Source organism: Pseudopodoces humilis, chromosome 3, assembly GCF_049639895.1.
Source record: "Pseudopodoces humilis isolate 2021_Gansu_Grassland_sample_001 chromosome 3, ASM4963989v1, whole genome shotgun sequence".
NCBI classification, from domain to species: domain Eukaryota; kingdom Metazoa; phylum Chordata; class Aves; order Passeriformes; family Paridae; genus Pseudopodoces; species Pseudopodoces humilis.
In genome coordinates, this window is record NC_142202.1 from 53,660,432 (window position 1) to 53,678,952 (window position 18,521).

The 18,521-nt window shown below is 38.4% G+C and overlaps 1 protein-coding gene across 2 annotated transcripts in view; it reads right to left on the reverse strand.

Annotated features, from left to right (window-relative positions):
• SNX9 (sorting nexin 9) overlaps positions 1-18,521 on the reverse strand; it is a 61,821-nt gene that overhangs the window by 30,069 nt on the left and 13,231 nt on the right. For both annotated transcript variants that reach the window (XM_088053393.1, XM_005518425.3), the window contains exons 2-4: positions 13,224-13,310; positions 10,774-10,848; positions 9,492-9,614 (exon numbers count right to left, since the gene is read on the reverse strand). In XM_088053393.1, the coding sequence (XP_087909519.1) occupies positions 9,492-9,614; positions 10,774-10,848; positions 13,224-13,310 (285 nt within the window). The remainder of the gene's footprint in view (positions 1-9,491; positions 9,615-10,773; positions 10,849-13,223; positions 13,311-18,521) is intronic.

Below are 18,521 nucleotides of genomic sequence, written 5' to 3' on the forward strand. Positions count from 1 at the left end.
TCACAGGAACAAACATACCTCTCCAGTTTTATAGCTGCCTTAGTTACCTGCATGGAAACAAAGCCTTAAGCATACTCAGACACTAAACTTAAGTTCTTTGGATAACAGTCTCTGATAGATACATTAAAAAAAAAAAACAAACCCAAACAACTGAGTGAGTATATAGACAGACACCTTAAAAATCAAGTGGTTTTCCCCAGGAAGAAAGATGAAGGGCTAAAAGCTTACTATGCAGCAATCACAAAACTGCATTCACTGTGCTGTTTAAGACAGAACAAGTGTGAACATTAGCAGATAATTGAAGTTGCTGCCATACCCACAATATTTTATGGCTAAGCTTTCCTCTTGGTAGATCATTACCTTAGCATTGTGGTCCAGGGCATTTATTCCACTTCTGAAGGAAGGCCCTCTTTTCTCTCTTTTAGTACAACAGAGACATCCTTAAAGAAATCCTCCAGGAAAAGCAAAAGTGGAGATGGGCTAGATTTTAAAGAATAACCAACCTTATGGGCTTAGATACTAGAATGTTCCTGCAGATAAATACTTGAAAGTGACATGACCTCCAGAAGCAGCTGGCAAAGGAAGCTGTAGTAAAGCTGTCCTAGGAACCCATTTGTCCCTCAGCCACTCCTGTCTTCTCACTTACTTCCAGTGGAAACCATCATCTAACACCTCCACTACCAACCTCACTGCCTCCTTCATAACTCTGCAGAGGAGCTGAGCTTTGCCTGCTCACAAAAAACACAAAGCCCAGCCACACCCACTGGACACTCCTTGTTTTCAGCGGGAAATAAATCTAAACCACCAGTGGACAAACTGAGATACTACCATGAAGAGCAGAGACATTAGTTTTTTGTTCTTTTCCTGTTTCAAATCCCGTTTTCTTACCTGTAAGGTTATTTGCAACCAAACTGGACTAGAAGCTGCATTGCTTGTGCACACTGCAGGCACAGCATTTCTGTGATATCCTGATTCAGCTCAAAAGGATCCATCTTGGAAGCATGGAATGGTGTTTTAGAAAGATATATAACTTAGACTTGAGTAAAGAATATTCAGTGATAGGATGAGGGGAGGGAAAACACATCTACTCTCACCCTGACTGCTTTAAGGATTTTTTTTTTTAATTAAAGTTTGCTTAGTTTCAACTTTGAGACACTAAAAATCCTACACAATTTATTCAATGGAACTCTCTCAGGCTTTTTGTTACTCACACCTGCACATGTAAATGGCAATCAAGTCACTTCTTTATATCCTTGTCTTCTCTTAAGCTGATTTCAATTCTTAATGGCTTCTTATTGAAACACAAATGAGAAATTTCAGACAGTTTTCTAAGTAGCAATCACAGCAATGCCAGAAAGAGAAGAAAGACTCCCTGTTCCTCTTTGATGTTGTCTAGTGTCATCTAGACATCCCAGGATCAGGCTACAAAGATTAAACAAGGTTTTATTCTTCCTTTTTGGGAAAAGCACTCTACTTTTGTTTGGAAACAGAGGAGAGGGGTTTCCCTAGTTGGGTTTTTTTGATGTTTTTTTTTATTTTGGGGGGGGGGGGGTTGGTGGGGTTTACTTGTTTTGTTTTGTGTTTTTTTTAAAAAAAGTATTACTGGCTATTTTCAATTTATCACTTTCAATTACAAATGCCCATGATTCCACTTTAAAAGACATACTCAGTGAACAAAAAAAGAAATCAGGAAGGAAACTACATATGACAGTAAGCCCCCTGCTGTGGTGCAGGGGACTGTGCAACACATGTGTGCCACATGGCACTGTAAGTGTGCAAGTTAGCAGAAATGCTCACAGGAGGGTAGACAATATTGTCACCATTAGCAAGTTAAAACATTCTTTATACTGTCAGTGCCAAACTAGACCACAAGACTACCTCAACGAAATAAGAAGTCAAACAGAAACAAAGGTAGTGCAGAGTCCTGAGGAACAACAACCCCAGGCACAGCACAGGCTGGGGGCTGACCTGCTGGGAAGCAGCTCTGCAGAGAAGGACCTGGGGCTCCTGGTGGACAACAAGATGTCCATGAGCCAGCAGTGGGTACTGGTGGCCAAGAAGGCCAACAGACTGGATGCATTGCCAGCAGGTTGAGGGAGGTGATCCTATCCTGCCCCTCTGCTCAGCCCTGGTGAGGCCTCATCTGGAGAGCTGTGTCCAGTTCTGGGCTCCTCAGCATAAGAGAGAGATGGAGCCCTTGGAGCAGATCTGAAGGAGGGCTACAAAGCTGATTAAAGGACTGGAATATCTCTTATGAGGAAAGACTGAGGGAGTTGAGCCTGTTCAGCCTTGAGAAGAGACAACTGAGGGGACCTCATCAATGCCCATGAGTATCTGAAGGAAAGGTACCAAGAGGATGAGTCCAGACTCTGTTTGGTGGTGCCAAGCAATAGAACAAGGAGCAACAGACAGAAAATGAAGGACAACTGAAGGAACAAAGGAAGTTCCACCTGAGCATCAGAAGAACTTCTTTATTGTGTGAGTGACTGTGCACTGGAGTGAGTGGAACAGGTTGCCAGAGAGGCTGTGGAGTTTTCCTCACTGGAGACAGCCAACAACCATCTGGACACGATCCTGTACCATGTGCTCTAGGATGACCCTGCTTGAGTTGAGAGGTCAGACCAGATGACCACTGTGGTCCCTTCCTGACCCATTCTGCAATTCTGTGAATTGGAAAAGGAAAAAAAGCATACCAACATCATAAATTGTGGAAAACGATTTCAATAGTCAGATTTTGCCTGAAGGTATGGGTGCAGATGCAGGCGAAGAGTGAGCACAGTGTTACACCAGTTTAACAACTTCCTGCCTAAACCTTTGCATTCCACTGGGTCATCCACAGAAAAAGTTCAAAACAACTTTATAATTGGAATTGATAAAATCACTGTGATATGTTGGATGGTTATTTTTTAATATGTGAATGTGATTCATTTCAAAGCAAGCAAGCCACTATTTCCAGTACTGTAGAGAAGCCATTGCCTTGACTGAGATGGTGGAGAGGAAAGAGTTGCTTTCAAATCACATGCAGCAGTAGAGGATTTTATAATATTATTATCTGTAACAGGAACTAGAAGTTACAATTGTAACTCTCATGGTTTACTCCCATGCATATTTTATATGACAATTTAGCATACTGGTTTAACAAGACAAACTGGACCCTGTCAAGTACAAGTGAGTTATGTCTCCTGTGATGATAATTCTGCTTTACTACACACACAGAATCATCAGAGAACAGAAAAACTGTTACAGGAATTTAATAACATGCCTGTCAGAATTTCCACTTAAGAAGAATACCACACTCTTAATAGAAGCACTGTATTTTTTTTTTTCAATCTTAGAATTTATTTCTGCTCACAGTAATTCAGGGAAGGGGGGTGGGAGTTACAGCATGCAAATTTAACAATGATAATTTGCTTTTCCGGCACTTCATTAAAAAAAAAAACCTGAAAGATATGAAGCCAAATTTTGGGAATAGCTTCCTTAGTGTTCTCCTTATGCATGTTCAACAACCTATGTCTACATTCCAGGTAACTTGAGTTGCCTCAGTTCCTGGACATTAAACTAAGTGTTTTCACTAACTACTTATTCATCCTGTCTAGACATAAGTCTCACAGCTTTTGGAAGGAAAAAGGTTTTGCACAAATAAGCATCAATTTATCTTTTCTTCTGTGAGAGAAACTATCCCAAATGATTTCACTCTTACCACTGGATAAAACAATGCAAACATGAGAGGTTTCTGTTAAATGCTTCCTGTGGCTTGTTGCTCTGCCCACAACATAACTGAAGACACAAAACGTGAATTTGCTAGGGTCAACAGGAATCAATGGAAAAGTGTGTAATTCACAGAAATGAGAATTCTCAGGATACTTATTTTATCCCAAACTAAGAAGAACTGTTCAGTCATCTTCATAGAGAACTAGACCTGGCAGTGATTAGAGAATCAGTGTCAAGAAAAGGGAACAAAGTCCTTTACAAAGGCAACTTACAGTTTGTACAAGAACTATTTTTGTATCTTAAATACAGGGAAGCCACATCTACAGCTCTTACGTCAATGTAGCTGTGATCCACTTCTACCCTGAAATAGACAGGCAGTACTCCAATTTATTTTCATTTCTACTTTTCTAATACTAGCCTTCTATTCTGCAGAGAGGGGGAAAAAAAAAAAAAAAAGAAGGAAAAAAGGCTATACTATAAGGAAGGGAGGAGAAACCATACAAACTAAAATTTATAGTATGCTAAAATTTATAGTATTTCTATCTTATGCTCAAGGCTGCAGGTTACACAGGCTGTAAAGTGATGGACTATATTATGGCTAGTTGTACATACGGTCTGCTTACGGACCACTAATGAAATTACTGTACAGAGAGTGTTTCAACTTCTCAATAAGGAGAACTACCTGGGGCCAATATAGTTGTAACAAAATCTAAATAATTCAGATAAACTCTATTATTAAAAGAGAACTCATGCTTGTTCACAACTTTTAAAGTGTTTTAGGTTAGACAGATGAAAAACTATCACAAGTTGTGGTTCAGAATAGGGGAAGAGAGATCATTGCTGTTAAAACAGCAGCCTCTGAACCTGAAACACAAGCAAAATAAATGCAAATACAGCTGTAACGAGAAAAGCACTAGTCTTGACCCAACAAAAAACCCCAAACCAACCCAGCTGGAGAAGACAACTCAGAATGAATTTTACATTAATGACTATATTTCCATACATACTTAAATTATGAAGGTTCCAAATGCCACCAACACAATAACCTCTTGGTCAACTGCAATAAGAAGCGCTATTTAAAAGTATGAAACGGAATATCCTCTATTGCTACAGCCCCAGGAAGAAACTCAGCATCAAAGAAGTACAATAAGAGAAAAACTTGTGATGCATTTTACACCAAAAATTACAATCTTTTTGTTCAGTGTATTTGTTAGGTTCACTCGATTTAACCTGACAAAATTTACATTCATTTCAGTGCCATCATTGCCAGTATTATTCCAATACCAACAGAGTCTACAGGTAACTTACTTTAATGTATACACACACACATATATATATATATGCATCTCTAACAAATAGAAATAGCACAAGTGCTGATATACTTACTCACTGGCTGTTCCAAATAACAGTCTAAAATTAGCACCTTGCATTGCCACTCAGAGGAACAGTGGATTCACAGAGAAGAAAGATTACTCATTCCCTCTACTCTCTATATCCAAGGGCCACCAGGTCAAAACAGGATGAGACTCATACAAAAGCCAAGCCAAGCTACCATCCTTGGCAACTAAGGCTTCCTTAAATTGTATGATCTTGAATAATTTTTTTAAAGCTTTTCAGACATTAAAGCACAAATGTTAAGGCCAGATGCAACACTACACTCTCCCATCTGCTTCTTCTAAGTGTGTAGTCACCTTGAGTCAAATTTTTCCCTCATTTTGTGTTTAATTAGCTTCACTGCTTTCTCTGATTGCTTCAATGTCCCCAGCATCTTCTTAGATAGCTCAGCTATAGATAGAGCAGCTGTAAACTTTACCAAGGCAGCCATTGCTGGGACACTAATGATGCAAGGAATGAGCTGAAGAGAGTGAACTGCCAAGGAATTCTCCTTAGGAAGCATCTCTGTGCCCCTCTTCTACTGTGACTTTACATCTGTGGCAAACCCAGGTATGGTACAATATCAAAGTGTTGCTGTAGTTACCGAGTCTTTCTCATGGAGGAAAAGGAAGGAAAATAAACTGCTTATAATTACTGCTTTTTAATTACTTTCCAGGATATTATTTACTGAACAACAACAAAAACCCTCTTAGGAAAATATACAGGGAGCAGAACAGTGTTTGAGACAATGATGTTTTCTTAATACCAAAAAGTTATGGTTTCCAGAGTAGGAACCCAAAAGTCTCTTGTCTGACTGGAAAGCAAAAAAGGATGGGGGAAGGAGGAGAAGAGTTGTTCAAGTGGGCATTTGTCTTCCTGAGTAATGGTTATGCATGATGTGGCTCTGCTTTCCTGGAGATGGCTGAACACCTGACTGCCCATGGGAAGCAGTGAATGAATTCCTTATATTGCATTGCCTGCATGTGAAGCTTTTGCTTCACCTATTATACTGTCTTTATCTCCACCCAAGAATTAACCCATGATCACAACACTGCGGTTTAACTGGTCTCCTAAAAATAGAAAAGGAAAAAGCACCACACTCACATTTTAACTCAGCCAGATCTATTATTTTTAATAAAGCTTGGTACTGAAAGACCACACAACAACCTGTTTTGTTTTTTTTATTTACTGTTAGAAGAATGGAAGGAATTCTAAGAATTAAAACATCTTCTGACTTACTGAACTGGGGAGTGAGAGCGTTGCGCAACCATGTGTATGCTAGAGTGACAATGTTTATAGAAAGCAATTTCTTCAATACAATAGTAGTGAGAAAAAATCCTTAAACATTCTGTTTATTTAGAATTGCTTTTATAAAGATTTCTTGCAATAAACTTGCCACCACCCCATGTTACTGCAAAATATAATTGATACCACCAAATGTCAGCATTTAGGAATACTACTATTTCTTACTCAGGCTACCAGACTAATCTATCTACAAACATTTTAATTTCCACTACTGTGCCACCTCCACCATGCATTCCCCTCACATTGACACATAATTTTTCACTTTTTGTAACTCTCCATTGCCTGCCTGTGAGTTTTGTTTAAGATTAAAAGCTTTGTGTATTGACTTAGTTGGTCATTCAAGCACTTGAATGGGCCACTTGCTTGCAACTGTGCATCTGAACTCAAATCAAAGGGCCTCAGCAAACTTGTGTTGAAAAACATAAATGTTATTGCAGTCAAATTCAGGGTAATACATCTAGGAAGAAGGGCCATACCTACAAAGCAGATCGTATTCTTATTGAAAGTGGCTCAAAGAGACATGTCAGTATGCAGGGGATGAGTGACTCAGCCTGACCTCCTGATGCAGTATTACAGGAACCAATGCAATCCTTCACTCTATCAGGTGTTTCTACACTGGCGCAGAAACATCAAACCCGTTTGATGCCATGCGATCAATGTACACAGGAGCAATGCACGCGTTTCACAGACATGCCACGAGATCAAAGTCACTGCAGAAAGCTTGTGTTTTTTTCCTGACAGCAAGAAAATAGGGTCTTGCACCACACAAACAGAATGGATGGATAGAATTTCTTAATTAAGAAGACAATTAGCCATAGAATTTTTGCAAGGAGAAAATGCCTGCACTAGAGAGCTCTCTAATCTGGGAGAAAGGCCTAAGGGCAAAAAGTGGAAGCCAGAACTGCTTCCAGACTGCTTAGTATACAAATCAAAATTCCATTAGCAATAAGCCACTAGAAAGAACTATTAGATATATGTCAGAAGCTGAGGAAACCAGTCTTCAAATCAAGATCTACAATTTTCTAGAAAATGTATATAACCAAATAGCAGCTACCGAACTCAATTAAAGAAAAAAATTACTTGAGAAAATGAAAATAACTTTTGACATAAAATCCTGACCACAGAACAGAATGGCTCCTCCTATGGAAAAAACCATGAAAACTGAAGACCCAAAGACACTAGCCTGATGAGATCTGCTTCCCCTGCATCTTGCATGGCTTTGACTGCACCCAGGTGCACACTGTTCTCTCTCTTCCTCTCTATGTCAGCAATACAGCTTTACCATAATGCACTACAGTACAGTGGTTCTCCCAGCTATCTCACACAGCATTTGAAGGATAACTCAGAGGAACAGGACACTTCTAAGAGTAGGGCACTGATGCAAATGTGACAAGCTGTTTTCATGAAGTTACCCTTTTCCAAAATCTATCAAAAACCCTGCAATCTGTACGTATTATAGGGACAGTACACTGTTGATGTTGTGTAAACTACAGTGTAAAGTGACCATGTTTTCAAGCTTTTCACTCCTCTAGAAATGCAACTTCCAAGACTAGATTGTCAGAGTAATTCCCTATTATTTAGAATATAACTGATAGCTTTATTTTAACCTTTCCCTCTATGTAGGCAAGACCTTTTTTCTTCTCTTCTCCAAGCACAAACACCTTGTGTTAAGCACAGAACAAGCTCTGACAGATACCTCTATCACCTTTCAAAGTATTCTATATATTACATTAGTAGGTAATTCTTCCTAGATCAAATTAAGTTATGTTTCTCCTCTGAGAAACACTACTCTCTGATTTGGCAGGAAGTAGCTTCTGCAAATATTTCAATACAAAATCCTCAAATGCCAAGTCTTGCTAGAAACACTACAGCAGGAAAAAAATGGGGCAAGGGTAACAGCACAGAAGAGAAGGGGTTCCCCATTCTGTGCTCTGTTTTTACTGAGGGAAAACTAACCTATCATCAATACCTTTGGCTCAGTCTAACATGAAAAACTCATGAGGCATTTCAAGAGTTCTTCTTTTAATCTTACGTTTTAACCGACTATCAGTTAAAAAAAATAAACATTAAGACAGTCACAGTGAGGTTTGGAGTCCTCTAGCAAGAACATGTGATCACAGAAAAACAATCCTGGAATTATCCAGCTGACTACAAGGAAGCCCAAATCAAACACTATATAGTCAATGAACTACTACATTGACTGTCACACAAAAATGTCCCATGTAGAGTTGTCAAAAGATCTCACTTCACGTCAAAGTCCTGTGGTGCAATTAAGAAGACTAATAACTGATATTTAACTGACCTACAAACCAGGTGTGTCCCCCACAACTGTCACCATAAGTAAAGCATTTACTTTCCAACACAAAAGACCTTTGCATGCTGCTGTTGGAAAAAAGGCAGATTTTGTTCTGTTGACCTATGGACTTTGAAATGTTTAACTTCCTACATGTGGGACATGCACCAGTCTGTAGACCATGATAAAGAACTTGTGTTTAAGATAACGTGTCCTCAGACATCTAACCTGAAACTAAATACTTGCTGCTTAATGAACTGGTGCACCAGGCAAAAAGCTGTGAATAGAGGGACAAAAATATTCTTGCAGCAAACCCAAAGTCAGCCTCTTCTCCAGCTGACAATGCATGAATTTGCTTCATCTTTTTTTAATCCAAGAAACTACTCTCACTCAAATTCTGAGAAAGAAATATGTCCATTCACTCTGGCCGCTGATTTAAGGATCACCTAATTGTATCAGACATCAAAAAAGAAAGCTCTGGTTCCTTAATAAGGTTACTAAAACCAGTAGCTTGAAAATAAAATAAATTTGATAGAGTGCACTTACAGAGACTGGAATAGTCACAGACTTACATCACTGCAGACTGGAAAGAATAAAAATGCTCAAAAGTGTTAAGACTACTAAATTTTCCAGCAGTGACAGTATCTGAGCAGTCACACACATCATTATTACTCAACAAAAGTGTTCCCAGTGAAAATACAATTGCTTTAATTAGTACTTTCATGAAGGTTCACAAATACAATACAGCAAGTAATTATGTCAACAAAACTTTCCATGCCCACAGTGCCCAAAAAACCATAAGACATACCTGATTACTGCTTTTGGCAGCAGAGTTGGTCTGAGGTGTATTTGAGGAAAGAGAATCAAAAAAGGCTTGGTCAGCTAGTGAGTTACCGCAGCTAATGCCATCTTTTGAACCTTCGGTTATAATCTGAAATGGAAAAGGTTGAGAAAGATTTTTCATACTTCAATTAACCAAATTATGCTTTATCATACATAATCACCCTAACATTCATATCACTAGACTTTAAGATATCAGCATATAACCTTTTAAAATTCAAATTCAATTGAACTTTTAAAGAGAAACTGACACAATACTCTGGAGGATTTACTTCCCCACCAGATGGAACTAGTTTGCCTTACAACTACAACATGCAAGACTGTTATGGCTGTGAACACCTATCTATAAATTCTTTAGGGATTAAACTTTGTTAATATAAGTGTCTGGAGACTGGTAACTCAGTGCTCAAAGGATGGATTTAGGACAGTTTAGAGAGCCAAAAGCTACCAGACCATGAGCTAACAAACTGAAGCAAAAACACAAGGTCATGTGAGCCAGCATGATCCTGCTTTCCCTTCCCCTCCTCCCACCTTTGTTTTTTTTTAATAAACAGAGCACTGGTGAAGGAAGAGAGGCACATGCCTTAAGAAGCTGCAGGAATTACAGCCAAGGTGTCTTCACCCACCTAACCAGCAAACTGCACACATGCAGACACTAGGCCATCCTAGAGTGAATGAGATTCCAGTCTTTGCACTGAGATCCCATTCCATCCCCAATACAATACCATTGGTCTTTAAACAAAAATCAGAACAACGCACACTGAAGAGACAACAGAGGGTCTCAGCAAGAAGAAAAGTTGAGTAGTCCCTGGATTTGGTAAGCCACATCCTGAGCCCCAGAAATGTGCCTCCATTCCAGACTTATGAGCATGTGGAAAGTCTGCCACAGCAACTTCAGTGTAAACTTGCATTACTCATTTCACTTCCATATTTCTATCATCAGACAGAAAAAACCCCAATTACTGGATTATGAGACCCCCAAAACCCAAAGCAGATTCAAAACCACTCATGTTCTGCAGATCAGCAGTATTTACTATAGACAGCTTCCTGTTACATTTCTTGGAAAACCACTAAGAAGCTCAGGAGCTTTGGATGGCATGTTCACACTGGTTTCCAAAGCCAGCTACAATGAGATTGTATATCCCAAGCTTTCTATTTGAACATTTCAGTCTGGTCAACAAACCAGAGGATGGCCTTTTCAGTAGTTCTGCTTTCTTAGTGCAGAGCTGCAAAGCAGCGTAGTCACTTACCTCAACATAATCTGTTGGAACAAGTCCTCTCTCGCCTTGGCTGTTTTTTCCTTCTAACCAGCCTCCACCAACATCCTAAAAGAAGTAATATAGAAATAACTTTGCTAGATGGATCCCAAAACATGCTTCAAACAGTGCAGCAGGAAGCATTGTCTTGCTCTAAAATGTCAAATGCTCAGCAGGAAGCACTGTCTTGCTGTCAATGTTCAAAATACAGTTATGACTGTGAAACTGAACAAACTTGCTCAAAGCTGCTGAGGCAGCAGACACTCATTTAAACACAACACAGACCATGCTGGTTTTACACAGCTATTCTGGACTTTAGATTCTAACAAGCATGAAGGAGAAAAATGCTTGATTTTTTCAGCACTTTTGATTATTTATGAAACCAGAGTAAATTGTCTGGCCACAGACTGTATAAAAACACAGCTATTAGTATGTCTGTTTCAATTAATTAATTTTAATCAATAGACTAGAAAGAAACCAGACTCAAAGAATTAAGCTGTTGGTCATATCTGTAAAATCTCTGGCTCATTTATTGAGGGTACAAAGATGTGTGATGAATGAGAGCTATCACCCACAGAAATGGTAAGGCTGTTCTCAAGATTAAAAGAGCTACATGCCATGTAAGATCTGGACTCTTTCTTTCTGCTTCACATTTCTTTTCAGAGGCAGTCTTATGCTATTAGCTTAGAAAGTACTAACAACAGTTCAGCTCTGATCTCAGTGGGACATCCTGATACTGTTTGGGGTTTTTTAAATACATATTCTACATACAATAAGAAAGCTCTGTAGACCTTTGCAGTTAAGCAAAGTTAATTCCAGGACAACATTATCTGGAATAAGCCAGCTCTGCTTTAAATCAAGCAGTTTAGGGAACACTACATGCCAAGCTAGTTCACAGATGGAAATTGGAGACACATATGCTAGACAGTGATTACTGAATTTTATGTTCTCTTAATTTGCTTTTTAATTGATGTATTTGTTGATTCACAATTTTGTTCTTTCACTTCAAAATTTTATGTAATCCTGCACTTTACAGCCACTCCAATAAGAAGCCTGCTTATATATTCAAGATTTTATGCAGTAAAGATCAAGCACTTAGTGAAATAACAACTTGCATTTATTTTTTCTTACATACCTGAAAGATTAATGCTCAAGAACTCAAAAATAATTAGACATCTCAGATTATAAATTCAAACTTTAAACTGCAAGAGCAATGACATCTTGAGCCAGAAGTCATATTTGCACTACTACACCTGAAAGCAATCATCAGTGGACTAGCATGACTTAAGCTATTGTCATATGAAGTTATCATATCAAAAAAGATCAAGAGCCTTTGTGGCAATTTATCATGAACAAAGTTTTACTTGGTTTTGAGTATACTGCCTTAAGTCACAGATGTCTTGGTCAGTGAGAACTAGCTTAAAAGTAGTGATCTATTGATTTATATTTAGTCTTACTTTTGTAGAATGGCATTAAGCTCTTGAATTCACACGGCACACTATCCAAGAGGGTGCTGGTTCTATTAAATATCTGCTTCAAGTATTTAAGATCAATGGAACTAAAAATTATCAGAATTACACATGACTAGGATCTTCAAAGCATTAAGTTTATTCTGCAAAATCCATGTGTTTTATACAAAAAGATAAATAAGAACTGGCTTCATGATCAGGTGGTTTTTGTTTGTGTTTGTTTCAAAAGGCAAGTCTATTCACTAAGCCATAAAATCAAAGCCACAAAAATCAAAGCAGAATCAACTAATGCCTTGTTACCAAGGATAAGAATTATATAGGACAATTTAAGTACATTGAAATTCAAAATCTGGACATAAATCAAACGTCAGTGCTGAAAAGTCCTATTCATTTAACAATGCCCTGATAGCATTATGATAGTATTGTCACCACTTCTTCCCTATACCTTGTCCATTTTTCTTTAATTATGAAAGGACACAAAAATTCAGTAAAAAATTTTTGTTTTGTTGTGAGTTCTTTACCAAACTTGGAATGCTGAAGTCATTTGATTAAGAAACTCAAAACCTAGAAGTGAGCTGGATGTCATATTTAAATGCAAGTGGCAAGCACCTGAAAGACTACATACACAAAAAAATGTGCAATATTAGGCACATAAAAATAGACAAGCCTAGATGTAAAGGCTATCGTCACCATTAGTTCCTTCCTCTTACTTGTCTCTCAGCTCTGTTTACAGGAAAACAAAGCTGAGCACATTCTTAAGTGTGTGGGCACAGTTTGAGAAGACCCCATTCTCCAAAACATTGCATTTGTTTCCACAAGACTATTAGAAAATTCTTTGTATTCTGTTTTTTTGCTAATTCTTCAGGGAAGGGTAACCAGGGCTTTCAGATGTCACTGGCACCATTTTTGTTCCATCTGCTGGTAGAAGTACATCAGGAAAGCACACTGAAGCCAGTCCCATCTCAGTTTTCTTACCGGGTTGGTGATTGTGATGATCTCCCCTTCACTGACTGTCAGCTCATTGTTTCCAGGCTCAGCAGCAAAATCATACATAACACGAGCCTGTATGTGGAAAAGAATGTAACAGTGAGGCTTCCAGCTTATGTAGAAGATTTCATTAAGGAAGTATCAGCACAAATTGTCCTTAACTTACAGAAATAGTAAGTGGGGTAAGGCTGAATGCACAAAGAGCAACTCAGCACATAGGAAGCTGACATTTCCTAGATTTGAACTGCAAACTCAACAGTAACAACAACTTTAAAAGATAAAAATCTCATGTGGAGCTTGTTGGAGATAATCTACCACAAGGATTTAAGACTGGTTGTTGTCTCTCATGTCCAGAATTATATGTACATTTTCCAGGGGAAGAAGGAAAGGTTTCTAACTTTAGCAAACAATTCAATTTTATTTCTTTTTTTTATACAAGACATATTCCAATTCCAATTTGGGTAAAGGGAAGTAGTTCATAGAGCAAGCAATTCAGAAAAAGCAAAGCAAGTAACTGCAGATATAAGTAACCACTGCTGTGCATAAAATATAGTATGTAAAATTATGTTTTGAGACTCTATATGGGAAGAACTGTGCAAATGCAGAAACAAGCAGTGAGAGTAGGCTCCTTATATCTGGCATGAGGACGGAGGGAAAAACAAAAGCAACCTGATTTTCAAGTGTTTAGATACACAAAGGCTTTGCTGTGCACTGACTTTATGTATTACACTACATAAAGAAATGTTTGAAACATTTGGTTTTCTAATAACATCATTCAGTGTACAGCAACGAGTTCCTTCTTTTACTTGGAGGGTGAGGGGAAGAAAAAAAAAAACTAAATAGAAAGTAATATTTTCTGTCAAAGGAGAAAATAAAATAATTTCTGTTGAAAGAAAGCTACGTGATAGGAAAATAAAATACCAAAATACAGACATTCACCTTTAAGTCTTGCCTGTCTCAAAACTGCAGGTTGTTATGATCCTCAGCCAGACACAACTTCTTACATAAAACCAGAGGAAAACAGAACTTCCCACCCCCACATTTTAATTTCATGAGTATCATGTGGAAATACTTGGTCAAAAGATACTTTACTTCAGTGTAAATAAAAACAGAGCTGAGAACAAACACACGTTTCAGCTGTTCACCTGACAAATCTCATCCCAAACCATGTGCATAACAAACTGAACACTTGGCCTTCTCCACTAGAGAAGCACAACATTGCAGAAAACCATGTGTCCTATGCACTCTGAATGCTCCCTTGCATGAAAACTTTTCCCTTTAGAATGGAGGCTTTCAGCACTTTCAGATTATGCCATGCAAAACAGAGATGAAGAGGCAAAAACTGTGTTCAATAATAACACTGACTGCTTTCTTTCCAGCAGCACATCTGGTCTTCATGGAAATATAAGAATAAGCTGCCTTACTTTCATGAAAAATGAACTGAAGAGAAGCAGCACAAGTCTTTTGAAACACAAGAACATTTTAAGCAGGGGTGTAAAAAGCACTACTCTCCAGAGCTCTTCCCTCAGCAATGTGAGGTGTTGAACATGTCCTTTTTACAGCAGGTTACCAAAATTCATCCACTTTCTGCAAGTCAATTGAACAGTACTCAGATGCTGGGCATCAAAATCATGGGAAAAGCAGCTTTCTTAACCAGGGAGTCTTCTTAGTCTTTTTCAAGTAATACACCGCAGTATTAAATTCTTGCTTCTATTCACAGGAATGATCACAGTTTACCGGGTTGAAGGCAACAGAAAAATTTTATCAGCCTTCAGAAAAAGCAGCAAAACATCCCCAGTAATGACCAGACTGGATAGGTAAATGTATTTCTGTCTAATAAAAGAACAGATGCAAATACTAGATTCTCCAGATACAGCAGTGAAATAAAAGTTACTTAGGAAAAAAAAAAAAAAAAAAAAGTATTCAGCTTGTAGAGAAGGAAAAAACAAGAGATATACAGAATTTAATAAAGTCATTATGCCAAAGTCCATTTATTCACCTGCTCTGGACACTTGTTTCAAAAGTTAGAAGTAGAAAACAAGGAAAAAATTACAAACAAATCTTGCTAACTACAGTTTAAGAAATAGAAAAATAAAAAAAAAAAATGCAATGCTATAGAAATGGATTATTACAGAACATTAAGAATTTGAGGTACATCTGAAACCTGGTCTGTATATTGACATTTCAAATACATTCCTCATCTTTTCTGCCAGTACTCTCCATTTCACCTGCATTTCTAGGCTCACTTGCCTAGGCTGGAAATGAAAACCTTAAGAACTTCTGGCAAGTAAGCTTTAACACTAGCCTCCTGCTGTTGAGATTTAATGGGAGAAATAGTATAAACTCAACCAATTCCAAAGTAAAACTAAGAGACTAAATGTTTTTGTCCCAGTTAATAAGTTTACAGTTAACAATGTAAAACCCCCTAGCCTTTCCCTGGGCAGACCCATCAGCCCCAAACCTATGTAAATTCTGTCAGTTCCAAAACACAATTAAATGGAAAATGGTTTGACTTTCCAGTAAGCTTTTTCCTTCTTACTGGCCATAAATATTGTGTCCAAGTAGCAGACAGAACTTGAAAGACAGACCTTTGCAACTCCTGCAAAATGGCAAATGGACATGGAAAAAAACATTTAACAAGAAAAGGATTTTATCTCCTTGGCACTGTAATACACACACTGAATATTAGAGCTAAGCTTAGGGACACTTTAAATATTCATAAAATGGGAATCTCTGATGAATTCCAGATCATATAATGGACACCATGAAGAAAACTTCTTGAAAACACAGATTTTTTTTTTTTTAAAGAAAAAATTGTTACAGTAACTGTTGTGTTTCATATTTACTTCTGATCATATACAAAAGGATCAAACAGTCAAAGAACTACAGGAACTTCAGAAATTAAAATGTTTTGTTAGTGGAATAAAGGCCACTGCTTCATTTACTGTATACTGCAAACATGCAAAACAAGAAAGAACCGTTAAAAAATCTATTAGCTATAAGAAAATTAATTTCTTCTACTGGCTGCATGTATACCTCCCCTCTCCCACCACCACCTATGCTCCAAGATACAAATGGTTCTGGATTCTGGAGTTGTTCTGTTGGTTCCTCTGAGAAAAAAGCCCTGCTAACTCAGAAAGCTCTAACTGCTTTCACTCACCATAGAGCAGACCTGGTTGTTGTACTGTAAGTTACTGCCTCCCTTTGCTCAGGTGGCAACAGACCATCTCCACTGGGAGTTTGGAACACATCCTGACATTCATCTCATGCTCCCTCATGTGAGGAAAGGCTGGCACGGATTAAGCAGAACCCTGCCACTGCACATGCCAGGAGGGAGAGAGCCCTCTGATCCCCAGCATCTCTGCACCTCTGCCATATATTGCTGTTTCTTCAGAATGAGAGGGAGAAACTCTCATTGTAAATGAGCAGTTTTGTCTACGAGTCCAAGATGGGGGAAACCAGTACAAGTTAAAGGAAAATTAGCTTTTCAGCAGTATGGATACAGAAATTTAGATTGTAATAAAGAGAAGAGAAATAAAAAGGAAACTGGCAATTCAAACTGGCAATTCTCAGTGTTACATCAGCATTCTTTGGAGCTGGTTCTACCTGCTGTTGTTACACAAGTGGACTGTAGTTTCTCAATTTACTGATTAATTTACAGATTAGACTTACAACAGTGTGAAGCCTCCCAACATCGAGAAGTTCTAAGCATTGCCATCAACAATTATTTCTGTCTTTTTAGAATTATGATAGAATCATCCCTAGGAATAAAACACCAAAGAGTCCCCAGATTGAAAAGCAGTATCTAGATTAGTGAAAGTATTATTCCTTTACAGGTCTGGAGCAGACTTAGCTTTCCTCCATTACTTCTGCCTGAGTTGAGTACTTATCTCTTCTTTCCATAATATTATAAACCAAAAGGAAAAAAAAATTCAACAACAAAAAACCAAGAGCACGTGCCAGCTTATTTCTGAAAGCAAATGTAAGACTATGCAACTCTCCCTGTCAGTGTTAAGGCTCCTCCGCCTAAATGAAGTGGGAAGGAAGTCATCTAGCAAAAGTAATTAAATAAATTTCCAATGAAAGGTTACACTGTTGCTTCACTAAGGTACTAGATAAATATCCAAGATCTCTGTAGACATCCTAATCCACGGGCTCCTGGCGCCTGCCCCCAGAATCTTGAAAGAGGCGATAAAACAACAGAAATTCCTACTTCTAATGAGAAGAATCTTTCTGCCTTTTCCAAGATGTTTCACTCATGGCTAGGCTCAGATGGAAAAGCACCTTACCCCGCAACAGAGCAATCCTGATGTGCACAGGACCACATTTGCCTGCACTGCAGTTCAGCTGCAGCAGGGTCGCTCTGTCATGGAGGAGGACAATGAAAGCCCCTGTGTATTCCTCACCAGCCATAAGCAGACAGGCTAACAGCTAATGCACATAACTTGTGCTCAGAGCAGCTTTTACAACAGCTTCCCTGCCTAAGCCTTCCTTGAGACAAATAATCAATGACCCACTGACTATTGGCTTTTCATTAAGTTTGCATCTCTGAAGCAAAACGTTTTTGCAATACTGAACTTCCTAACTGCAATGCAACAGTTCTGCATCCTAGTATGCTTTATAGCACAAAAATTTGAGAAGCCCCTAAAAAATTTGACACACCTTTGAAAATACCTTCTCTATGCACAGGACTTCATTTGCATTAGAGATCTAGTGTTCTGCCACAGAGTCATCTGTTCCAACCATGTGTTACAATTTAGGAAACTTGTACCACAACTGCTTTTCTTGGTCAGCTGGCAGTGGCAGATAGTAAAAAGGAAATACCCATAGAAGTTTCATAGCATGAAATTCCCATAACTGCACACATTTCTCTTCACAGTTAGCCCTTCAGCAGTTCAGTGCTTCAGCCACCCTGCACTGCTTTTGTCATGAGACATGGATTCACAGGCTTAATTTGCCTGGTGCCACTGTCAGAAATACAAGTGCTGTATCACAGCACCAAGAAGGCAGCACCTAATGCTGGTGGCAGCAATTCCCATATTCACAGAAAGAGGATCAAATTCTGGATTTCTCTTTTGGGAAGTATACAAGGCAGGTAACGGCAGGTTTCTCTGAAACCTGTATCCACTGGAGGAGCAGAAACCATAATTTGGGAAGTGTGGCAGAATACCAAAAATAAAATTAAGAAAAAATTTTAAATATGGAAAAGTTAATCACTAGCTTTAGTTCTAAACAAGTCAAGTCCATATTTTAAATGGCTATGTCAGTAAGAAGACTTGAACTTTT